The 25,998-nt window shown below is 47.0% G+C and overlaps 2 protein-coding genes across 2 annotated transcripts; one reads left to right on the top strand and one right to left on the bottom strand.

The window, feature by feature from the left end:
* Nucleotides 1-9,445: 9,445 nt before the first annotated feature.
* On the bottom strand, nucleotides 9,446-11,350 carry LOC124674340 (5'-deoxynucleotidase hdd1-like). Its single transcript, XM_047210377.1, has 5 exons — nucleotides 10,850-11,350; nucleotides 10,629-10,756; nucleotides 10,497-10,534; nucleotides 10,098-10,208; nucleotides 9,446-9,531 (listed from the first exon to the last, which is right to left on the bottom strand). The coding sequence occupies exons 1-5, from the start codon at nucleotides 11,297-11,299 to the stop codon at nucleotides 9,446-9,448; spliced, it is 813 nt and encodes a 270-aa protein (XP_047066333.1). The 5' UTR covers nucleotides 11,300-11,350.
* A 9,907-nt stretch (nucleotides 11,351-21,257) lies between these two features.
* On the top strand, nucleotides 21,258-25,433 carry LOC124672866. The gene is made up of 4 exons (XM_047209026.1): nucleotides 21,258-22,042; nucleotides 24,451-24,658; nucleotides 24,741-24,870; nucleotides 24,981-25,433. The coding sequence occupies exons 1-4, from the start codon at nucleotides 21,258-21,260 to the stop codon at nucleotides 25,232-25,234; spliced, it is 1,377 nt and encodes a 458-aa protein (XP_047064982.1). The 3' UTR covers nucleotides 25,235-25,433.
* The last annotated feature ends 565 nt before the right edge of the window (nucleotides 25,434-25,998 follow it).

Below are 25,998 nucleotides of genomic sequence, written 5' to 3'. Positions count from 1 at the left end.
GGAGAGGTGGAGCCCCACCACATAAGCTCTCGGGTGGCACGGGCAGGCGGTTGCATGGAGGGTGCGTCAACCGGCAGCACAACAAGCCACCAACTAAGCTGGGCGGCACCATGGTGGGCAAGGATGCCCCCCTCCCTCCCAAAGTCTAGTATTGTGATGGCTGGAAGTCGTCCGGTGAGCCTCTAGGGTGCGGGCTAGGGGCGGCAAGCTAGCATGTCGCCGAGGCGCACCGACGAAGTGTCGTGGGCATGTGGCGGTGCACGTGCTGCCACAACGAGCGAGGGAGCCGAGGTTCGTGTGTTCTGTTCACTCATTTCATTCCACGTGAGAAGTTGGGCCAAGTCATAAATCTATATAAGTTGATGTGTCCCGGGCCATGACCCTGGTTGTCCGAGGTGTAGCTCCACCCTAGACGGCCCAATCTCAGGATCATCATAAAACTCACACAGTTCCACTTTTCTCCATCCTTTTTTTCATAAGATTTTCCTTGGTCAAAATCATATTTCTAATCACCAACAAACAAAAAAAAACTTTGATCCTCAAAGGAAGCTTGAGGGCTCACGTAACTCTGTAAGGACAAATTTACTTGTTTAGCTACTAAAAACGTGACTGGAAAAACCCCAGATTTAGTTGACAACCATGCCACTCTATCTGGCTCATTACTTAGTTATAAACTAGGGCATAACTTGGAGGATGCGATGTGGTGATAAGGGACCATGTTGGGGATGTTGAGGGCTTGAGGCTGCGACGGCGTCCATGATGTTTTTGCAGCTGAACTCCATGTGGTTGGAGGAGTAAGCTGAACTCCATCCCAGTAAGCTTGGTTACTTCGTTGGGTGGGTGCCAATCAGGTAAACCTACGTACCATTTGGTACCCGTCATCCAAATATGTGGGTAGGGCATGGATAGAAAAGAAAATACTCATTTCACCCGGAAAGTCCAAATGTAGCCCGAGCTACATGGCTCTCTTGTTTTTACAAAATTCAAATTCAACATTTTGAAGTTTCAAAAAATTGATCGTCTCCGACCATATATCACTCAGCACCCAAAAACTCCCCGCTCCCGTCCCCCCCCCGTCGGGCGGCCGGGGCGCCTCCCCCTTCCCCCACCTAGGCCCGCCCCCTCCTCCTTCCCCCGCCGCCGCCACCGGCGGTGCTGGCGGCGGCGGATCTCCCTTTCCCCGCGCGCTTGGAGGGTCCGACGGGGCGGATCCCGTCCTGGCCACGAGGAGGCTCGCCGGCTCCTTCCCAGACTGGCGCAGCTCCGGCCGTTGGGGGTCGTGTGGGTGGCGGCCGGCGCTGCCGTGGCCTCGCCCGACGGCATGGTGCACCGGCCGGCGGCGATTTTGGGCGGATCTGGGCTTGTGGGCCTAGATCTGGGCCTGGCAGGGCCTGGCCGGACCCGCTTGATCCGAGGGTGGCCTGGGGTGCGCGGTTGTGTGCCCGGTGCGCCGCCTCCGCTGCCTCTTGCCGGCTGCATTTGGGTTGGTTCTGGGCCAGGCGGGCCTGGATCTAACCCTAGCCGTTCGGGGCTGTCGGAGTCCGGCAGTCCTTCGTCGCTACGGGCGACGTTCTGGAGTCGCTGGGGCGACGTCCTTGCTAGCTATCTGGGACGCGGTCCTTGGGCTGGCTCAGTACTGCAGCTACTCCGGCGGCTGCGGTCTGTTCTCCCTCCGACCAATTTGGTCATGCTTGTGCAGGTGTGCTCGCGTGCTGGGGATGGTGGACATCGTGGTGCCGCCAATCTAAGGTCATGGTCGATCTAGATCTGGGTCTGGCCGAATCCTCTCAGCACGTGTTTCCTGCAGATGAGCTGAGTTGGGGCTAGCTCATAGTGCGACTTAGGTTGGAGGCGCGGCGGTGATCTCCGCCTTGTTCGCTCTACGTCCTCGCGATGGCGTCCAGAAATTCTATCTAGGTTTGGACCTCGGCGAAAGCCGCGCATGGCTCTGGCCTGTGCCGGTGACGGCGTCACCTGCGGGTGTCGCTCCCTTGTTGAAGGCGTCCCGATGATGGCTCTCCTGTTCGAAATGATGGACTCCGTCCCTCCGTCTCAATCTGCTCCTCTTGGAGGCCTCGCTTCGTGTAAGCTTCTCTGGTAGTGTCTTGTGGAGCACCGTGTGACCTCTCGCTGGTGTCTCAGCCCTCCCGCAACGTCGGCCTGGCTGCTTTTACACGGTTTGTTGCGGTAGCTAATTTCCTTCCTAGCGCCTTGGGGGGCTTGGCTAGGTCGGCGTCTGGTCGTAGCTCTTGCCGGTGTGCCTATCCCAATGCCAGGGGATGATATTGTGTGTTTGGTCTGGACCTAGCCCGAGCTCCATGGGTGGTGGTTCTCGGGTCTGGGTGAAAACTTTGCAGGTCCTCTGTCTCTGCCGACGACGATGACGCATTCTTGCGCCATTCAACTTCTTGGAGGCGTCGCCGCAAGACCCTCCCTCTTTTGGTTCCTCAAGCTCTGCTAGGTGGCCGGCCTGTCGTTGAGTTCCCCTTGAGTTGCAGTCTTGGTGCGGTGGAGGTTTGTTAGCGTGGACTCGGCCGCGATCGCTCCGGTGCAACAGAAGACAAAGCTCCCTCTTCATGGATCTAGTGGCGCTTCAGCTTGCTTCTTTGTGTTGTCTTTTGTTGTGGTCTGAGTTGTGCGCGTGGCGCGTGTGTGTTGTAATTCTTGGTGTAACTCCTGGCCGGTTGATGGCTTCGTCAATTCAAAGCCGGGCTCATTTCGAGCCTTCCGTTTAAAAGTTTCAAAAAATACTGAAAAAAAAATCTTGGTGTAGGAAATGATGTACTCTACCACTGTGCAAAATCTTAGGATGAATACATTATATGCGAGGCTACAGAAAAATGACAAATTCTGATAGATTTTGGAGGTTTCAAAATCTCTACTGTTCCCTTATTCAGATCCAAGGATTTGTGAATTTTGCACATCCCAAAATACTAAGTCTTTCGTATTGCTTTTTTTTCACAGTTGTAGAGTACAACATTATCTATCTCAAGAATTTTTGTTCATATTTTTTTGAAATGATGAAATGTTATTTTTAAATGTTAAAAAAAACATGCTACATGTAGCTCAAGCTACAAAATGCCACACTCATTTCGCCCACATAGCTTGGCTACTCATTTTACTCTGTACTCACGATATTTACCCATACGCATAAACTTCATTAGCTGTTGCTTTAATCATCCTTGATAGAGTAGAGAGGGAGAACGGCGGCAGCGCTTCAGGGATGTGAACCTTGAGCACCTATTAGCAAATCCAATCAAGCTTGTGGCAATGAACCAGGTGGTACTCTGCAAGGTAAATAGCCCCACCACACTGATCTACGAAATTAATCGCCAAAGTTGGGTAGACCCTGATTTGGCACATAGCACAGCACCATGCTGCATGCATATGTCAGCTCTAGCCTGTCTCATGCACTACTGTACGGTCTATGTTTAGGGGCACTTCAAAGTGCCCCAATAGGTAGCCAAAGTACCCCTAATTATTTTTAGGGGCACTATGAAAAGTGCCTCGGATGCTTGTGTCCCTAAATGTATTTGGGGCACTTTGAATGAAATGCCCCAAATACATTTAGGGGCAGTTTGAAAAGTGCCTCTAAAGATTTTTAGGGGCAGTTTGAACAGTACCTCTAAAGGTTTTTAGGGGCAGTTTGAAAAGTGTCTCTAAAGGTTTTTAGGGGCAGTTTAAATTTTGCCTCTAAAGGTTTTTAGGGGCACTTTGAATTTTGCCTCTAAAATCCTAGGGGCAGTTTGAAAAGTGCCTCTAAATGTTTTTAGAGGCAGTTTGAATTTTGCCTCTAAAGGGTTTTAGGGGCAGTTTGAGATTTGCCTCTAAAGGTTTTCAGGGGCACTTCGAGTTTTGTCTCTAAATGTTTTTAGGGGCACTTTGAGATTTGCCTCAGAAGGTCTTTAGGGCCAGAACTGCCCAAAAAAGCTTTTAGGGGCACTTTGAGATATGCCCCAAAACACAATTAGAGACAACTCTAAGAATTGTCCCAAAACACAATTAGAGGCAAATCTAGAAAAATTCTTCAATATAACAATAAAGGCAGATATAAACCAACAATGAATGCACATAATCCAAATACATATACATAATCCAGAATTCTATATATCACGTCATAACAAATCATAATACATGTAACTTCACAGCATTCCAAATATCAGGTTTTCAACTAAAAGTTGAAGTAAAAACTGCAACCTTCTAATCATGACATAAACAATGCCACCGGTAAGGCCTAGAGCGAACTGAATTGCTTCCGGGGTATGTGCCACGACCACAACATGATGAACATTTGAACTAGAAAAGAAACAACAAATCAGTAGTTTACTCAAAATACAGTACATCCCAATTTTTATTGGCAAATACATGACTTGCATATCATAAGAACATATTTTACAAAACAACAAACTTGTGACTGGTCAAAACAGATTTCATAGAATAGTTTATTTACAACTTCACTTCACATAGTAGAATATTGCTCTGAGAAAAATGAGAGACCAAACAACCTGTCTTTGTTCAAGCAAGTGTCATCGTCAAGAACTGTAGATCCACAAAACAAATCAAACAACTAATATTCCCATCGAAATGCAGAGGAGCAATTATATATCGGTCATTGTATTCACAGCAGATGAAAACATCGAGTGATTTTACAGTAATGCAATGAAATCTGCCGAGACAGTTTAACCTATAACCAAAACGGTAGTAAGATAGAGCAGTAAAACTGAAGCAATTATACTCCAATTATAGTCCCCTAAAAGATTGTCAACTATCTACAATAAAAAATCAGAAAATAAGTTAGAAATCTGAAGGTTCTAGTCATTTCTGGTATACCATTTCAAATTGTTGTTTGATCACGTCATGCTTTTTTGAGAAGATTTTTTAGCAGCAAACTTTGATCAGCTACACTAAAAACACAAGCAACGTTTGTAACACACCATGATGCACATATTCCAATTTTTTGTTGATGGAATTAGTACAACACATTAATCACTGGGATATAATTTCAACTCTAAGAGCATGCAAAGAACAATAATCACTGGGATATAATCTCAACTCTATGAGCATGCAAAGAGTAGATGGACCAGAGAAAAAGATATTCAGATATTACTAAAGAGCAGGTAATTATAAATCTCACACATATACAAGTAGAATTAGTAGGCACATGTACAGTCTCACATCATATTCTTCCTATCATGCTTTGTTGTTCAGACATTAATTTCTTTTCCCATGTTTCCCAAAGAAAGGCAAAGCACGGCCTAATTAACATGCTTCCAAAAATATAAATAATCGCAGTTGGTTGTATGTACAGGAACAACCAAAGACACACTGCCATATTTACCTCCAGAAACAACAAGCAATGCGCCAACAGAACTGCATGTAGCAAATACCTTATTTGTACCCAAGATATCAAGTCCAGCTATCACCATAACTGTAGGACGTCAAGAATAAATGTGCCAATTAATATCAAGTACTGAAGGATGATTCCAATAATAGATAATCATTTGACACAAGCTGTTACTGGTCTAATGTGTGCACAAACAATTATTCAGATTATTTAACATTTGAGGTTTATGTATAGTGATATCTTGCACTACGAAAATGAATGTGACACTCAATAAGATGGATCTTTCGAGCCAGTGACTCAGCCGCTACTTTTAACTTTGACAGCAGAGGCTACATCTCTATCTCTATCTCTATCTCTATCTCTACTATATAAAAAGGAGGAACTTGTTCTGTTTCCTCCGGTCGAATGTTTCGTCCTACATATTTTTCATATGACCATTTTACCCTCCCACCGCACCCCTCCAAATCAAAACGAATCCCATCAAGCCGAAACCAAATCAACGAATCCCATGTCAACAGACCCTAGCGCAGTGGCAGCCATCGCGATGGAGACGGAATCCTCCGCCGCGGCGCACCTCCTCCTTGGCCCTCCCGTGATCTGCGACGCGCCTCCCTTCGGCAGACGCCGCCGCTGACGGCACACCGGCGTCGTACTTGCCTGCACTCCACCGGGTTTTTTTTCCTCCTCCACTCCACCTACAGGTTTTTCTGGGTTTTTTTCCCTTCGTGAAAGGCGCTGAAACCACGCTCGGATATTTCCCTCCTCCGTCGCCTTTCTTCCGCCACCACCGCCGCATCCATCACTGGCCGCCGCCATTGATTGGCGCTGCCACGGCGCTGATGAACTCCCCCTAGTCCCCTAAACTGGAGTATCCCTCAAAAATTAGATCGTATACAAGAGCCATAATATATGTACCATCACCACCGAAGAGAGTTCTGTCTTTTCTTTCCGTCGCCATGAGGAACAAGTAAACCTTCAGATTTGGATACCTTTGCTTTTCGGTGACTCCAATGAAATACTCAATTCTACTTAACACACTTATATTCATCACGTTTATTTTGGTTTACATATCTCAACATGTATTCTTGATTTACCAGGGCTTGCATTCTGCACGGACTATACAGTGTTGGAAATTTATGAGGATGACATATCTTATCATGCGCATGGTCTAGACTTTTATGGCCTGAGATCAGGTATCTATACTATTAACGTTGCCATTTATGAAATACAGGTAAATCAAGTAAGTTTGTATTATTATATGTGCGAACCGATAGTATTCTCCCTATTCATTTGTATTTTTATTTTCATGGAACTTGATGTACATCAAGCACGTTATTGGATAGAATATATAACCATGAAGGGCATATGGTTTTCCCTTTTATGACTTTTTTTGTTATTCAAATAGTTAACATTTTACATTTGTACTTATAACTAACTGAAGTAGAGTTCGTATTTATAGGAACAGTTCAGGTATATGCAGATGTCTTAGTAACATAAGATGTGCTGCCAAATTAGCAGAGTGCTTACCAGAACTAACCTCGACTATTTGTGGCTTGTAGTGCCACTGTCACACCGTCCTTATCTCTCCTTATGTCGTTGCAGCCAGCAGGACACTGTCGCCGCAGTCAGCAGTACCATGCCATCGAACCGTTGGTCGACTCGGGCCCGTCTTCTACTGGCCTCCTGTCTGGCAAGTTCAAATATAGATAAATAACCCCTTCTTTTGTTAACTGGGTTGGCTTTACAAGTTAAGATTTAACTAAAATATTTTCTCACAAGAGCAAGGAAAATAAATTAACAATGACTTTGTTATCTAAACATGTAGAATAATGTTCTGTCTTTGAGTGTATTCACTTATCTATAAATAGGTTTCATGTTTCATTTTTCAGACACAACAGAAGCTACTCCAGTTTATGGGTATGTACACCATTTAGCTTACACATGAAACGTTCCACCATGTCTTGGTTGCACATTAATTTTACCAGATTTGACTTTACATATTTCTTTCTGGGATAATTTTGACTCTACATATGATATGTTTGTTGATAATTCATTTTTGACGGTGGAAAAAAAGTTTTAACCTTCCAAGTGTTATTTTTCAGTTTTGCATGTTTCAGGACTGCAGATTAGCAGAAAATATATATAGGTACTGTGTCACTTAATAGTCTGAACTTAACCTGGTCATATTTTCTCATATACATGACACTTCTGACCACTGTAATTCTGCGCCTAGCCTATAGTTTGTTTATTTCAGGTTTTCAGATTCAATATTTTGGTAAATATTATGTTTATGGTTATGGAAAGCCATCATTTTCAAAGGAAGAAGTTAAATAGTGCATAACATTAATTTTTGGGAAGTGAAAAAGGACAAGATTCTGGTGCCCGCAGTTGGAGAGCAAGCAGCATGGCTTTGGGAACCGGTCCGATCATTTTGCTCCATATTCCACTACATAAGTCTGATATGTTTGTTGGAGGAGCCATCGGTGTCTCCATATTTCCAAAGGGAACTGTCTAAGATCATCATGTGGTTTCCTTGAGTTCAAAACAGAGGTAAAATGTGGATATTACGTATTGTGAGTTAAGGCAGAATTCATGTCCCCTTCTTCTGAAATTCATAACTCATGTTCTATACTTATGTTCTCTGGTTTCCATCACCGTGTAAGATTGGTTTTTTGAAAAGCATGTCATACATTATGTGCATATTTAAACTCGCTACATAGACACGTGGAATTCTTATCACCTGTTTGATTGATATCTCCTAAAAAGCATTAATTTGGCAATTCAGGCTTCTATATATGCTAATTCGGTGTATGTATGCTTATTAGTTTTTAAGAATTGGTACAGTAAAGGGAAGCAGAGGTAGTATTGACCATAATTTTTTTCCAGTCAAGTAAGTGCCACTCCCTATATAACAGTTTAGTCTCCACACACCATCTGTCCAAATGAGTTCCAATTCTATGCACCAGTTCAAAAAGAATAGTCTATGCTCTCCATGGAAAGCAACAAGCTGTTGCTTCCATAGTATCATCTAAACGTGTGTGATGGTAAGTGAAAAAAATGCACACGAGATCAATTAATTAAGGGTTTGGTATGAGCTCCCTGATTTCAGGTGAGGAGTATGACAATGTCTCTGATTCGCAAGATTCAGTGGTGTCAACTTGCCTGACAATAACTCACACGAGATTCTACAACTACATAAAAGATCTGAATTAAGGAAGCACTCCAATCTATAGTTCACCAACAAATTCTCACATTACTGACACCCTTTAAGAAAAAAAGAGAATAAAAACACAATGGTCAGTATGTCACCTCTAGATTCAGAGTTCGTAGCAACTAAAACAATTGCACTACATATTTTTGATAGGGTGAAACTGAATTCAATGTATGGTTCACGAGGCATTAACATGATTATTATCACTGTAAAATGTAGAACAGAGAACAAATTTTCTTGCCATTTTTAAGCTATCAAAAAGTTTCTCGGCAAAATGTATGGTAGAAGTAATGAATATAAGAGAGTTAATTTATTCCAGGATCTAAGAGGAAGCGATATATAAAAAAATAACTGGCTCCCTGATCAGCAAGCAAAAAAAAATAGAGTAGGATAACTCACATGCTTGTCGATGCATTTCCAGTTATCGAAAGACCAGGACAATGCTTCTACCAGAACTCATCACCAGCCCTTTCAAACAATTTTTCTGTACAACACAAGTGTCATGAGGTATTGCTTCACTGGTATCGGAACAAGTACATATCAAAATAATAATCTATCGCGATCAAGAAACATCCTTATATTACATAGCTATGATCAGAGCCTATCTAAAACATCACACAAAAACACCTGCAACACCAAATCATGCTAAGTATGTTGTTACTCTGTGTACACTCTTGTGGACTGTGACCAAACTAAGTTAAAGTAACTTGAAGCTACAACAATGCCAGTTCCAGTACACGTTGTCATAACAGTAGCAACTACCTTCAAGAGCGGCATATTGCTTCATGTCAACCCACTACCATTGAGAGTACCAGTGCATAACACTTGCAGGTACAATAGTAGAAATTGCAATGATTTAAAGGATACAAATTACAAGTAGCTAGGCAAACTTATACCTTGTCAAAATCTTTGACAACCTTCGCTTCCAAAGTGGCATTGTCCTCGTACTCCATCCACAGTTCACGAATTTCATCGGCTGAAAAGGAACAGCGTGAGCCAACGGAATCTCCACTAGATATCAAAAGTAGAAGTACAAGAACAGACTAGAACGATGCGGGATAAAACATCAGTCTGCTCTTCAAGGATATCACTCTTTACCTCGTATTAGAACAGTTGAATAGAAATTATAAATGGTGAGTAGTTTTTAGTTACAAAACACTGCAACTTGCTACTGATTTCATAGTATGATTGCAGTAATGCACGCCAATGTTCAACGGTAAACTACCCTATTTAAGAAACAGCGGGAACATGATAAATATGTAATCTAGAGCAACAGACATCAGAAGCTGAATCTATATCACAGGCGTTTACAGGAATCGGGTATGAAAACAAATGAAAGATGGCCATATTTCATTCTCTTCCGCACATAATTATTTACGCTCACTATGAAATTTCAGCAGTTTATAGTTGGATCACAACACAATGCATTCTTGAGAGTGATCACATGATGAAATCTATGTTCTATCAATTGATAACGAAATGGAGCCAGCCTAAGGATTCAAGGCATTAGATGTTGTTTTGCTTTTTAAAAAATTAATTAACCTCTTGAACCTCCACCGAGCAACGCGCACATCTGGTCCAGAGCTTCCTTCTCCCTACGGCTCTTCTCTTCCTTGGGCACGCCATCAGCAGGGGTGATATCGCCAACAATAGCTGGGCATTGAAATGGATGGGATGAGTTAACCGAATCAGGCAGCAGGTTGATGAGAAATTCTTATGGCGGGTATTTTGCGCAGTGGAAAGGGCGGCACATTTGTAGTTATGTACCCGTGTACATACTACTGGTAATAAGCGATTCTGACCACGGGTACTTTACAAAATGGGAAGTAGAATGCATTTACAGTTTTGTACTCCTGCAAAGCATTAACACCCTAATTCCAACATTCGCAGATTTGCAAGCTATTATTAACAAGGGAAGGATTCATCCGGTGGGGAAATTACCTTCGGCTATGTCATGCACAATGGCCATCTTCACGCACCTGTAGAAGACGGAAACTTAGAAACACGATAGGAAACAGATGATGCTAGAATGAGAGGGAGGGAATGGGTGGATTTCCACACACGCGCACACACCTGTCGCGGTTGACGCCTGGTGGAAGGTCCGCGGCGACGAGCGCCATGACTCCCATCCGGTACATGTGGTCGGCCACGGACTCGGGCCCCTGCAACCCGCGCCTCACCCAGCCCGCCCTCTTCGTCGTCTACAGCCCACCCCATCGCATCGCACGAGGTCAATCGTCAACGCGAGCAGAGACTAGAAACCTAGGCGGGGCAGGAAGTTAGCAGGCACTCACCTTGAGGCGGTAGCAGAGCGTGAGGAAGTCGATGGCGGAGGACGCCGAGGGCGCGGCGGGGGCCGCGCCGGGAGCCGGGGCGGGGGATGAGGAGGAGGAGGACATGGCGGCGGCGAGGCGGGGGCGGAGGTGCCGCGCGCGGTGGTGGGAGGAGAGGAGCGGCGACCTGGAGGCGGCGGCGGCGCAGAGGGAGGAGAGGGAAAGGGCCCGGGACCCGCCCATGGCTGGGGTTAAGTACGGGGCGAGGCCGTGTGGAGCGGTGCGGTGGCCGTCCGGGAATGCCGGCGTGGAGGTGGTGGTGGTGGTGGTGGCGCGGGGGTTGGCCGGCGATGGCCAAACCGACCAGCGACCGCTAGGGTTTCTAGGTTCGGGGGCGGACGAGGTAGAGCTGGAAAACCAAATTGAATTGGGGAAGGATACAGAGCTCATCGAGGCGGACGAAAGCCCCATCTCGCCGGCGCTGGAGAGGGCCGGAGGCGGCCAGGAGAGAGCGGCGGCGCGGCCAGGAGAGAGCGGCGGCGCGGCCAGGCCATGGAGAGCTCAACGAGAGGAGGAGAAGACGGCGAGAGTGAGGCCGTGAGGGGGTGGGTCGACTCGGGGTTGACCCGACCGAGCCGGACCGACTCGGTCGAACCAGGTTGGGCCGGGCCTGGTTGGCCAGGCCATTGGGCCAACCCAACGGACAATTTGGTCTATTTTTTAGGAAAAACCTTTTAAACATTTAAGTTGTTTTAAAAAAACACAACCAATAAATAAAAGTGAGTATCAGAAAATGATCTCTATAATAAAAAGTAATTTAAAACAAATAATTTAAAATCAAAAGAACAATAATATGAATTTTCCTCTAAATTTTAGAAGACCAATTTTAAATCTTAAACTATTAAGACCTAAATTCTAAAAATATAATTTTCTTGTTTCTATTTTTCACATCAAGAAGTAAATATTGCTTTGTATAAAAATTTCATATAATACAACAATTGTTTCTTTGTAGTTATGTTTAATCATATGAAAACCCTAATTGATCATTACTTCTACATATAATTTCAAAACCTAGAAAAGAATTAAAAGATATATCCTTATTTCAACTACTATTTAAAACCCTTAATTGCATTTACCTTATTTATCATTTCTTTTAAATGATAAAAAATGATATAAATGCCTGATACGTCTCCGACGTATCGATAATTTCTTATGTTCTATGCCATATTATTGATGATACCTACATGTTTTATGCACACTTTATGTCATATTCGTCCATTTTCTGGAACTAACCTATTAACAAGATGCCGAAGTGCCACTTGCTGTTTTCTGCTGTTTTTGGTTTCAGAAATCCTAGTAACGAAATATTCTCGGAATTGGACGAAACGAAGACACAGGGGCCTATTTTGCCACGAACCTTCCATAAGACCGAAGAGCATACGAAGTGGGGCCACGAGGTGGCCAAACCACAAGGCGGCGCGGCCAAGGGGGGGCCCGCGCCGCCCTGTGGTGTGGGCCCCTCGTCAGCCCCCCGACTCTGCCCTTCCGCCTACTTAAAGCCTCCGTCAACCCCTGAGGCGAAAAACCACGATACGGAAAACCTTACTGAGACGCCGCCGCCGTCGAACCCATCTCGGGGGATTCTGGAGATCTCCTCCGGCACCCTGCCGGAGAGGGGATTCATCTCCCGGAGGACTCTACACCGCCATGGTCGCCTCCGGAGTGATGAGTGAGTAGTTCACCCTGGACTATGGGTCCATAGTAGTAGCTAGATGGTTGTCTTCTCCTCATTGTGCTTCATTGTTGGATCTTGTGAGCTGCCTAACATGATCAAGATCATCTATCTGTAATACTCTATGTTGTGTTTATCGGGATCCGATGGATAGAGAATACATATGTGTTGTTTATGATCTTGCATGCTCTCCGTTATTAGTAGAGGCTCTGGCCAAGTTTTTGCTCTTAACTCCAAGAGGGAGTATTTATGCTCGATAGTGGGTTCATGCCTCGCATTGACACCGGGACGAGTGACGTAAAGTTCTAAGGTTGTGCTGTGTTGTTGCCACTAGGGATAAAACATTGGCGCTATGTCCGAGGATGTAGTTGTTGAATACATTACGCACCATACTTAATGCAATTGTCTCGTTGCTTTGCAACTTAATACTCGGAAGGGGTTCGGACGATAACCTGAAGGTGGACTTTTTAGGCATAGATGCAGTTGGATGGCGGTCTATGTACTTTGTCGTAATGCCCAATTAAATCTCACTATACTTCACTGGTATCGGAACAAGTACATATCAAAAAATGAAACATAAACGCGTAGACTATCTCTACTGAGTGCGCTCAAAATTACAACGGAGCAGCTACATGCGCGCAACAAAGAAACAGGAGCTACATGCTCGCAACAAAGAAATAGGAAGGATCTGCCCAGCCAATGGTTTGCTCCGCTTAAAGCGGAAAATAGGCTCTCCCACCGTGCCGTCTTACAAAGTGTTCACCCGCGCCTATGCCTGTAAGTGGTCACGGGCCGTCCACGGGGCCGCCAGCCCAGCCCAGTTTAATCGATAAAGTGATGGCCCACGGTTAGGGGAAAAAATCTGGTGGACAACCGCGAAGCATTCGCTACCGCCGCCATGCCGCTCACCACATGCGCGCACGATCACGGGAGAGCACAACTACCTCCGACGAACGCCATGGAAGATCCGCCTCGCTCACCACTTCCGCATCAAGGCTCCTCCCTCCGTCCGCTGAATTGACCGCCTCTCAGTCCCTCCGCCCCCTTCTCAGGCCACACCCAAGCTGACCCCGCCCCTCGAGGAGAAGTGTCCCGGCTAGATCCGTGTGGAGCACCCGGCTGCCGGCCATGTTCTTGAGGAGGAGATATCCGGAGAGATTCATGGGGAGATGCAGTGGCGGTATGGAGATCCGGCGGAAGAAGAACAACAAGAAGGTACTCTTCCTCTCTTACTCTTTGTTAAGTTCGATCTTGTTCTTCTTCTTCTTATTCGGGAGCAATCTTGACATCATGTCGTGGTTACGAAATTGGGGCTTCTTGTTGGTCGAAGATTTTTTACGATTAAGGGTCAAGAATTGGGGCTTATCATGGAAAGAAACCACCAACTCGGCTATGTTTTAGGGTTAATGGACTGGTATAATTCTCCTTTTCTTTATGTAATCTTAGTTATCCTTTATATCCTTCCCATATATAATTTAATTTTTATTATTCAGCGTATACCGAAGGAAGTTGTTAGGTCCTTAAATATCTCTGAAAGCGGCGAGGCATGTTTTTTTGTTGATGACTATGGCTACCGCCCTCGTGGTGCATACTACACTACTACCGATGGAAGACCGAAGTTCGATTCCCGCTGCTCGGAGTTTGCTAAGGAGTATAACTTTGAATCCGGGATTGTTGTTCTCGTTCTTTTCAACCAGGACGGCCGTGGTGGTATTGAAGTTTCAGTTGATATCATATGATATAATCTTTATCATATGATATAATTGTTTTAGTCTACAATTTGTGTGTGTCCATTGTGTGTTTATGTCATTTTGCTACCCTGACCGCTTGTTTGACTATATATGTCGCAGTATCTATTATGCAAACTATATTTCTGAATTTTTTTTATTTGGGTTTTGGGGGTTAACTCCGCCTACCATTTTCTCGGTAGCCGGTCCCAAGCCCGGATAAAAGAGGAGGGTCTCTAAATAATGGGCATATGGGTTGTTAAATTGTGAGCTAAAATATTTATAAAATACTTTTAATAAAATTAGCTTTTTGGGTTGATAACTCTCACGTTTACCATTGCTAAATAACGAACATAGGGTTTATAAATTGTGAGCTAATAATATTCCCAAAAATATTTTAAATAAAATTGGCTTTTCGTGTCGATAACTTATTAAATTTAGCGATGATAAACAATGGGGCGATAGGTTCATAAATTGTGAGATAAAAATGTTCCCAAAATATTCTAAATGAAATTAACTTTTCGGATCAATAACTTTTCATATTTACCGTTGATAAATTACGGGCAGAGGGATTGATAAATTTTGCACGTATTAAATTTACCCTTGAAAAGAATTCAAAATTTTGCACGTATTAAATTTACCTTTCGAGAATCCTAGTATAAAAACCGGATTAATGAACAAACGATTCACTTGTTATATCTACTTCGTTTCGCTGGTTGTTGACTGTACGCACAACGAATTGTCGATTTTCAGTCTGGCACCGTGTTAGTTATATACTAAATATGATATGTGTCTAATGTACTACCAAGAACAGTTGAAGCGAAGTTGGCTAGCAGCGCAGTTCTCTTGGGCCCCTGCTCCGAAGGTCCCGAGTTCGAAACTCGTTGGGCGCAACTTATTTTTGCCTGCGCGCGGAGGGCAACATCGGTAGGACGAAAAAGGAAAGTCGCGGTCGACCGCGTCCTAGGGCCGCCCCGAATAGGTAGTATATAGCAATTGGGGCAGGGGCACTTCTCCAAACTCGCCTAATAGGTAGTATATCAATCGGAGACTTTCTGAAACTGCCCCAATAGGTGTATAGTAATTGGGGCACTTCTCCAAACTGCCCCAATAGGTGTATATCAATTGGGGCACTTTCTGAAACTGCCCCAATAGGTGTATAGTAATTGGGGCACTTCTCCAAACTGCCCCAATAGGTGTATACCAATTGAGGCACTTTCTGAAACTGCCCCAATAGGTGTATAGTAATTGGGGCACTTCTTCAAACTACCCCAATAGGTGTATACCAATTGGGGCACTTTCTGAAACTGCCCCAATAGGTAGAGCATTAGAGGCATTTTGGTCAAAGTGCCTCTAAAAGGGGGTATTTAGGGGCACTTTGAAAAGTGCCCCGCAAGCAAAGTGCCCCTAAATCCCTACCGTGTAGTAGTGATGAGCTGCTAGTACTATACTACTATATGATTCCGAAATTATTATGGCACGATTCAGATGGGCGCGCAAATGAATGATACTAGCTGCTTGTTAGCCAAAAAAGCACCCTGGACTCTGAATCGTGCTGCTGCGACGTACGACGTCCAAGATCGAAGAGCCGATCACCAGGGCAATCATAGCACACAGGAAGGCTCTCCTCACTAGCTGCCATGTTCAGAACTATCCTCTGAATCTCTGACACGACAGACCAAATCCACATCGATAATTGAAGCAGGGAGTCAGAAACTCCACGAGCACACACAGTTCAACATCTGAACGATTACGTGCGCCGGCGGCCCCGGCCGATCGAGCGGTGGTTGCCGCTGGTGCGATCTTCTGCGACGCCGGCGTCGGCGGTCCGGCGGTGGGGGCACCATGCCCGGGCAGGGCGCGACGCGCGAGCAAATTGCTGTGCTTTTAGGTGCTTCTTCACGTGCCCGATCGCCTCATATCGTCCGATCCCTATCCTGCCCTGTCTTCTTCCCCGTGTCCGCACACGCAGCCATGCATCATATCGCCATGACGATCGCTCGATGCTCTCCCGCTTTTCCCTCTCCGATCTCGCCCGTGAACGAGCTTTTCCTGGTCGAATCGATCGACATCGATCATGCGTTCGATCAGGTCTCGTGTCGTTCAGACCTACCTGCTACTACTACTACTAGCAGCAGTGCAGTAGATTTCGCTTTTGCGGTGGCGTGGTGGAAGCTGCATCCTGCGAAAGGAAGGCTTAGCTCATGGCGCCATGATTGGAAGGAGCACTCGAGATGGGCTTATTTTGATTCTGAATGTGTCTGCGAAGGAGACAAAGCCGTGTCGTCTACACGCTTTCCTTTAGAAAGTGATGTAGGTGTTTTGCAGTATTTCCGTCTCCCTTCGCGAGGCTCGCGGTTGATGCTTGTATGGCCTGGTGTGTTCTTTTGGAAATTTCGGAAGATTTCACTTCAAGCAAGCAAGCAAGACAGCGTTGTAGTGTATGACTTGATAGTCCAGGATTGGATCAGTGCGTGACAACGAGGCTGGGCCTGCATTTGCAACGGCACAAAGCTAACCGGGAATGCAGGATACTTTTCCTCCGGGAAAGATCGGGGGCGGCTCACGACGCGGTTACACCTACGGCCCATGCAAAGTTGCTCGCGAGCAGACAAGAAGCATGCCGCGGCTGCTTCCAACTGAAACCGGGGGCAGGTGAGGTGAGGTCAAAGTGGTCAACCCTAAACACGGGAGAATTCCACTTGAGTAAAGGTATATATATCTGTAGCTGATCCATTAATTTTTGTTTTTGTTTTACTCGTTTGAATCGCACTTACCTGACACCTAAGTATACTCACTCGCCTCCTCTCAAGAAACCCCCCCCCCCCCCCAACAATCTTTCCCGCCGGCCATGGCTTTTCCAGAAAAGAAATGAAGAACTCGGCAACCCAACCCCCGTCCACAATATCCCCCACCCGCATCCCAAGTCGGCGGCATTGCCTCTGGGGACCCCCATTAGCCTCCGCCGATACCCCGCAGCCTCGACCGCCATCCTGCCCCATTCCAACTCGCTTGTCGGAGGCTGGCATCGCCGGAATTGAGCCACAATGTCAGTTTTGTTACTGAAAACTCCAACCGACCCCCTCCGTCGACTCCCAACCATCTTGCAGCCTCGTCGCCCCCGGCCGACCTGTCGCAGATGCTAGGGTTGCTGCCGTTCGATCTGTCGTCGTTGAGTTAGGCGTGTCCATGTAGATGGAGCATGTCTCCATGCTAGCTCTCGCCATCGTAGGAGCGTTGGAGCCGGCTGTGGCATCACCCTCCCCTTCTCATCCCAAGGACGCATCCATGCCAATATGATATTCGTTAGCCCCTATTCTTCTTATTAACGAGGTAGGAGATATGTGCCGGTGTGTTCACAATTTATTCATAGTTCCGCGAAGAAGTGCAAGGAGAGATAGAAAGAGAGAGAGCGCGCTCAAATGCAGAAAGGATGAGGATAATGCATTGTATTTCGCATGGAATGATCAAGTTCTTCTTGAAGAGGCATTGTACTCTCGGAGTGGAAAGCAACTGTCCATTGAATTTTGGCAACAAATTTATGAGCGTTTTAACAAGTCCAACACAAGTGGAGAAACTACATCACTAGCTTCACTCTTAAATAGGTGGCACATTCTTGGTATGTGTTTCAGTGCCGGCTAGGTTTGATCAAGTGGAGAAGATAGAGCACTATATGATCTATGCTATTGATTTTCTTTAATTTTGATCCATGCTACAGATTCATATGCACTATGAGACTATATGCTATTGATATGTATGACTATGTTATGGACTGCTATTGATTTGTATGCACGTATTTTTAGCGAGTTAACTATAGTGGATTGTATAGGAACCACCTTTTAGTGGACCAAATATAACATGAAGTTAAAAAATATATAACATGAAGTTAAAAGTATAAGGAACCATACATGGAAGTGATGTTTTGGCTCTTGGATGCATATGCTTCCTTTATTTTGAGATGCATCTTTGATATATTTTGAAATGTCAAAAATTTCAAACAAAAAATTTATATGAACATCTTCAAATTCTATGTGCGCATAAAGTCTTTCCATGATATAAGGTTTTTTATGAGACATGTTTTATCTTTTTTACCGACCACAAAAAAATATCGGTTTTTCGTGAAACTGTATGAATGCTCATAGATTATCGAGATGTAAACACGAATTTTTTTGTGAGAATTTTTTGACAATCAGAAATACTCCGCATGGAGTATGTTTTTTGACACGAATTTTTAACATGGAGTATGTTTTTTTTTTGGGTGGAGTATACGCATCCGGGAGCCCAATTTAATTTTCCGCCATATAGGAATAAAATTACAAGAGATCGGTTAGAGATGCCATGGATGTTCCACGCTTAGACAGAGAGGCTGTGAGCAGAAGTATACAAATGCAGAAATCAGCTATACTTAACTAATCCTCTCATGTACGTCATGACATCAACCACCACTACCTTCGTTCTAGCCGTCATCGACGTCACATCGCTAACCGCTTCACCACACGGATCACTTAGATTACTGATACGTTCGTACGTCCTCGTCGACCTAGCCGAATCAACAACAGCACAATACATACGTACAGGTTTTGATTCGTTTATCATGTACACTGCAAACGCCTCGCTCGTGAGCAGAGAAAGGTGGATTGGGTTGTGAGTTGACATTGATTTCCCGGCCCGTGGAGGTGGTTGGATGGAGTCGCCGGAAAGAGCCGGCAGCGGGGGCCGCCACCGCTGTCCATCGGCTCCCCTGAAACTGTACGTAGGCCTCCTCTGCTTCTTCTTCCGGGATGAGTGGATGACGTGTCCCATGTGGTGCGTCATACTACTTGTAGTATACAAGACACCGTGTCATTGTTCCTAAGTACTCCTAGAAGAGCAATGTGAATTGGATAAACTTCATGATCTTATTTCTTTAACTCGATCGATTGGTACTTGTCCGCGTCCTACTTGAAAGAGCACGATGTTTGAGTAATACGGTGGATGACCCTCACATGCAAGCATTGTCAAGAGATAGTGGGGAAATATATTGCCAAGCACAACCAAAAAAAGGAAAAAAAAGAAAAAGAACATAGAAAAAATATCAATCATCCAACTCATAGTCGCCACGTGCACAGTTTCGACATGGACTTTGCTCTAGGCATTGTCGATATCTTTAAACACAACCACCAAAAAAATCATCATATGGTAGTCGTAGCGGAGGTTGCCTCAGGTACGCATGGACCTGACAACCATGGGAGCACGATGATGTGGTTCGAGGGGGTGAGGCGGTTTCCTTGTGTCATCTCAGAGAGAGGGGCGTAAAGGACGAAGGGTTACTATCCGCTCCTTCCTCGAAACGGTTTCCTCCCTTGGACCGGGAATGTGAGGTGGAGGCAAAGGCCATGCCGCCACCATCCCCTCAGCTGGGGGAGCAAGATCTTCACGACAAAGGCGATGAGACACGATAACACAAATTTGATCTGATCAAACGTGTTGCATCCAAACATGCTAAGATGTACCCATCAAATAGCTAGCCGTCAACGATGACGAGTGCCAAACGTTTTGACGTATCCACGAGTCGCCGAAGGAGGCATAAGAGGGGGGGGGGGGCGATCTATTGTATGGGACGGAGATGCAACGCAAAGCCTGCTACCGCTCACACTAGACTCGCCCGTCATTCGCCACGCCAAGGGCGGCTAGGGAAGTCGGCCATGAACTCCCACCACCACAAGATCCAAATTATTCAGGGCCTCCCCAAGTAAAAGGCAGAAAAAGGGGTCGGCAGGGTGTGGTGATGGGCCGACGAGGAGGAGGGTATCCCGGGCCGGCACAGAGAGTGGGATGTAGAGGACGAAGGGGTATTGTTCACTCCTCTCTTGAAACGGCATACTATTTCCGCTGATTCAAAATACTTATCGCAGATTATGCAAAACAATAATGCTACATTTACACGGGAGTGGCGTTTTGGCACCCGGGAGCATATGCTCCCGGTTTTTAAACTTCATTTTAAATGCACTTTTAAAATGTTGAAAATTTTGAACATAAAATTTAGTGGATACATCTTGAAATTCTACACGTTCACAAAGTGGTTTCACAGAAAACCGAAATTTTGAGTGTTATTTGTAAAAAAGACAAATTTTTCTGTAAGAAAAAGTTGTGTACGAGACGTTTTGTTTATCTTTTTCACACAAGTCACAAAAAATGTCGGTTTTTCGCAAGACTTGATGTGCGCACGTAACATGTTGATACGTAAGCGAGAATTTTTTTGTTCGAATTTTTTGAACATTTCAAAATATTTTTCTGGTGGCAGGAGCATATGCTCCCATGTGCCGAATTGAATTTCCGCATTTACACAAAGTTTCTTACGAGATATTGATATTATTACGTGATGAGGTGGAGCAATTTGGCTGGAGCAAATCTTTTGCCTCACGCGTTTGCCCGTAACTAAGATTCCGTAGAAATAGGCCGGAAGTGTAGCATTGTTGTATGCAAAATATTACCTAAAGTTTATCGGGTTTATTAAATCTGTGTTGAGTAATTTGAATTGGAGGAAGTGCCAAATATCATATATCTCTGACACTACTCCAGTGCGATTGGGCAGAGTAAGAAGATACCTTGGAGAAGAGGGTAGGTGTACACTGGCTGTACAATACTTCACATGTACAGGAAAACGACGACGCTGCGATCTCGCTTGTGAGCACGTACGATTACGCGACCCGTTTTGACGTGTGTCCAAGCTAGCTACTCCTAGCCTACGGTCGACCAGTACAAAAATCCTCCGGGGTCCGGGGCCGAAGCAGAGCGAAGCCGTCGCCGTCGCCTTCGCCTTCCCGTGTCGTTGGCCTCGGCGGCCGGGGAGTAGTATATTACGCTAAGCCAAAGCTTTTGCCCGCTCTCGCCAACACGACACCGGGCGCGGGCGCACGCAAGCAAAGGAAAAAGGCGCGCGAGCGAGCTTTCTTGGACCGGCGACGGCGAGGATAGGCGCCGTCGTGGAATGCTCGTGGCCGCGCTGAGGCACATGCTGCGCCGCGTCCTCGCCGGGTTCCGCGCGCTGCACCCGCGCCCGCGCAGGCGAAGGCAGGGCGGAGGTGCAGCTGGCACCGAGGCGCGCGTCACCGTGCGCGTGCGCCGGATGGGCAGCGGCAAGGCCAGCACCCCGCGCAGCGGCAGCGTCGGCGACGGCGAGGGGGGAAGGCAGGCGGTGACCATCCGCGTGGCGACGTTCAACGCGGCGCTGTTCTCGATGGCGCCCGCCGTGGCCGCCACCGCCCCCGAAGCGGCTACGGGAGGGGAGCGCGAGGCGGCGCGGCGGAGCAACAGCGCCACGGGCGCGCGGGCGCGGCCGAAGGGGATCCTGAAGGCGCAGGCGAGCCTGCTGTCGCGGACGCCGAGCAAGGCGCGGGTGTCGATCAACGTGCAGGACAACGAGATCTCCCTGGACCGGAGCGGCCGGCTCGGTGGCACGAGCAGCCCGAGAGCCGCCAAGAAGCCGCCGCTCAACAAGCAGCAGCAGCCGTCGTTGACCGGGGGCCTGGACGCGAGCAGGCGGCGGAGCGTGGAGGAGGTGCTGCGGGAGACGGGGGCCGACATCATCGGGCTGCAGAACGTGCGGGCCGAGGAGGAGCGCGGGATGCGGCCGCTGTCGGAGCTGGCGGCCGCGCTGGGGATGCGGTACGTGTTCGCGGAGAGCTGGGCGCCCGAGTACGGCAACGCCGTGCTCTCCCGCTGGCCCATCACGCGCTGGAAGGCGCTCCGCGTCGCCGACCAGTCCGACGTCCGGTACGTACGCTCGCCGGTCCTCTTCTTCTTCCCGCAGTCAGTTTCCTGTTTCTACTACATTCCATCTAGCTCGATCGATCGATCTCTAGGCTAGGGGCAGTGTCAGGTCGGGTCGTGATCCGAGTGAATGTTCCATGCTGGGGCGTCCGCCCGCTCTGGAACAACAGTGGAGAATTACTGCGCCGTACGTCCTCTGCCCCGACCGGAGCTCGTGGCCGTGGCCATGGCCATTCCCGCGACTGTTACCGGGACAGCTGCCCGTCGACGTACCGTGTAGCCCGTGTCCTTTCTCCTCGTAGCATCTGCTCGTTTTGGCATCGACGGCGGCCGGTGCGCCGTCGACCTGTTCCGCCCGTGCATTATTGTTGGGGCCAGACTACCGCCCATCGCACGCGCGCGCGAGCAAATGTGTGGGGTTAGATTCTGCATAATTGCATCCATTCTTACGAAATTCGTTTTTTACCGCGTGGAAACAATCGAACTTCGTCTGATTTCCGTTCGTACGATCCGTAGCTAGAATCTCCTGCCATGCCAGACATGGGAATTCAAGCATGTGTTCTAGCTAGACGAAGCCGGCCCCTGAGCTTCTTCTTCCTCTAACCAACCAGGAGCTTCAACAATTGTTTACTCCGGCTGACCCGTGTTTTGAGCCCAAAGTGCTTGTAGTAGGCACCGGCCGTGCTTTACCTGCCGCCAGTACTGGTCGAGTCAACCTAGACACCACGTCCGACAAGCAGCAAGATGCTTAGCGAGTAAGTAGGGCACGCACACTCTTGATGCGTAACTAACCCCTTGTTTAGTTTAGTGAAGTACTACTACTCCTAGTACGAGCGTGCATAAACCATGGATGGATTAGGTGAAGCTAGCTGCTCCATTGTCACATCGCAGCGTCGTCCACAATCCAAATATCCAAGGGCAGGCAAAACAACCGGCTCGTGTAATCCTTGGCGTAGCTTTACGATTGACGACTAGTCGTAAGGTTGAGTAACATAGGTAGTAGCACGTACATGCTAATATAGGTTACTACCTTCTAGTGGTGTGATATAATGCAGAAATTCAATTCAATACATGGCTCCCTCATACCATGCAAGATCATACTTATTAGGAGGTTACAAACTCCGAAAGTTGTCAGTCCTCCATTGACACCGACACGATGCTAGATATCCATCATCACGGGTCCGGCGCCTAGACCCCCCGACGAGATTCGCCGTCGCCGATGCGATAGATGCAACACCGCCCTACCATAGACACTTACAGCCAGCACATGTTCGAAAATGATGCCTCGTGAGGGAGTGCGACACACAAAAGGGTCGCTATCGTTTGATCGAGGGACCCAGATATAGGGTTTCCCCCGGAACATGTAGGCACGAGGCAGGATACTTACAACGATGACACCATCAACAAGGTAACGACGCCCACGGGCGCCACCGTCGTCAGTCCCAACCACATCGGAGCCTCACCTCCTAGATCCGCCTTGAGGACGGCTAGGGCACGCAGAAGGATGCCGAGGAAAGCGCGTCACCAGAGCAGGATGGGACACGCCAACTGACAAATCCATTGTCGCCCCTCATACCTCGTCGGGGTCCAACCTACGTGTCATAGCCTAGAAGAGCCGAGCCATACATAGGAGAGTGTGAGTTGCATGCATGTCATCCTATCGTCGTTGTCATGCCAAAGAGGCCTCCATACGTGTGCATGGCCTTGCCACCAACGTCTGCCACTAGCCCGACGACAACTTCATCCGATCGGCAGCATGGTGGTAGGGGAGGGAAGGGGCGGCGACTGGTAGAGATTAGGGTTCCACAGCTGCCTAGGAGAGGCGACCCAGGGGCGATGGTAAGAAAAATGGTTCGGACCGTTGGATTGTTTCGTGATTTATGACAACATGGGTTGAAACTAGAACGAAAAACCCTTGCAATTGAGATTTGATGATTGCCTCCTAGTTGAAAATTAACTTAATTCCTAATCGACTGATAATTAATTACCCCTATTATAATTTATAAATCAAGGAGGTTGAAAGCAATGCCTATGGGGATCGACATTGCCACATACACTACTGTATGGTGTGCTGTACCTGTACTGTAGGTATAGTATAGATGGGAAAGGCCTTTCTGGCCGAGACAACTCGCTGGGGGGCGACGGTTGGTTCGGATCAGATGGACAGCAACTCCTGGCCCGGCCATGCAATGCAAGGGAACCAGAACCGGGAGATAGTTATTGCAGGGGCGTTCCGTTCCGTTCCGTTCTGTTAGTGACGAAAATCTCCAAGATGACATGTACCGGTCGATCTGATAGCAGAGCGTGTATAATTCCGATCGCTATCTCCATGACTGCCGTGATGAAGAAACGAAATTATGACCCTGATGTGGCTTGTGTCCATGATCGTGAGACTGCAACTGTGCGTGCAGGAACGTGCTGCGAGCCACGATCGAGGTGCCGAAGGTAGGGGAGGTGAACTTCCACTGCACGCACCTTGACCACCTGGACGAGAGCTGGAGGATGAAGCAGCTCAACGCCATGCTCCGCTCCGTCGACGGTCCCCACATCCTCGCCGGCGGCCTCAACGCCCTCGACGGCACCGACTACTCCGCCGAAAGATGGGCAGACATCGTCAAGGTAACTACTGCATTTTCTTTTCTTCTGTAAGTCCGAAAACATAAGAAGTTCGTGCGCTATCCTGACGCTGGTTTCTCTGCAGTACTACGAGGAGATCGGCAAGCCGACGCCGAAGGTGGAGGTGATGAAGTATCTCAAGGGGAAGCAGTACGTCGACGCCAAGGATTTCGCGGGGGAATGCGAGGCCGTGGTGGTCGTCGCCAAAGGGCAAGGTAGGAGACATGCCACATTTCTCAAGCAATTTGGCATAAACAGGATCTTCGCTCTGTCACATTTGCCGTTTACTTCTGTACTGATGCTGAACCTTACGCTGAAATCTCAGACGTGCAAGGGACGTGCAAGTATGGCACCAGGGTGGACTACATACTTGCATCTCCCAACTCTCCCTACAAGTTCGTGCCGGGATCCTACACCGTCGTCTCCTCCAAGGGGACCTCGGATCACCACATAGTCAGGGTGGACGTCGCGATATCCGACACTAGAGAGGCCGACGAGCAGGCCACCGGGACTCGGAAACAGAGGGTAGTAAAGATGAGCAAGAAGGGATCAAAAAAAGGAATATGGGCAACGAAATGATATTTGTTGGAGTCATTTTCTACGTTTTTCTCTCTCTTCTTTCAGTTCTTTCGCCGTTGTTGGTAGAGGTGATTGTTGGTTGCTTTCAATTGTGTATACGGCTAGTGGTTGAAGTGGGACTGAAGAATGTGATGTATAAGTAACCAAGAGGGGGAAGCAATGTATTTTTTGGTATGGCTTCCATGCATTCTGCTGGTTACTGCCTTGGGTCTTTTTACGTTCAGGATGGTTTCGGGTGGGTAGTCTCTGTTGCCCAAATTGTTAACTGAAACTGACGTAAAAGAGAAGTGATATGGACCAGGATAGGCAGCTCCTGTAACTTATACCCTTTATGGAATATATTCTACAAAAATGAAGTGGATTAAATAGGGATCGTCCAACAAAATATACATGAGCCTGAAGAATCTAAAGCAAAACAAAAGGCTTCAGCTTCAGTACTACAGAGTATCACCTTTATGTTTTGAGGAAACACGACCAACCTGCTTTGTTTCCTAAAGATCGTTGTCTCCATCGTCATCAATTAGCTTGATCTTAAGACATTTTTCTGGAGACGTCCAATGGACTCATTCTGTTCTTTGGTTAAGATATAATAAAACAAGAGAAACCCCAACAGATATGCTCTACTGCTGCGAGGTATTATGTCTGATGCTGACGACTCACAACTACTGGATTGATACGGTCCAGCGTACCGCCTGATGTATACAGGAGCTGCAGTATCCTGCAGTACCATACATAGACACACGGTCCAGACCTATGATCATATG

Source organism: Lolium rigidum, chromosome 7, assembly GCF_022539505.1.
Source record: "Lolium rigidum isolate FL_2022 chromosome 7, APGP_CSIRO_Lrig_0.1, whole genome shotgun sequence".
Classification (NCBI taxonomy): domain Eukaryota; kingdom Viridiplantae; phylum Streptophyta; class Magnoliopsida; order Poales; family Poaceae; genus Lolium; species Lolium rigidum.
This window is presented reverse-complemented; position numbering and strand designations above follow the sequence as displayed.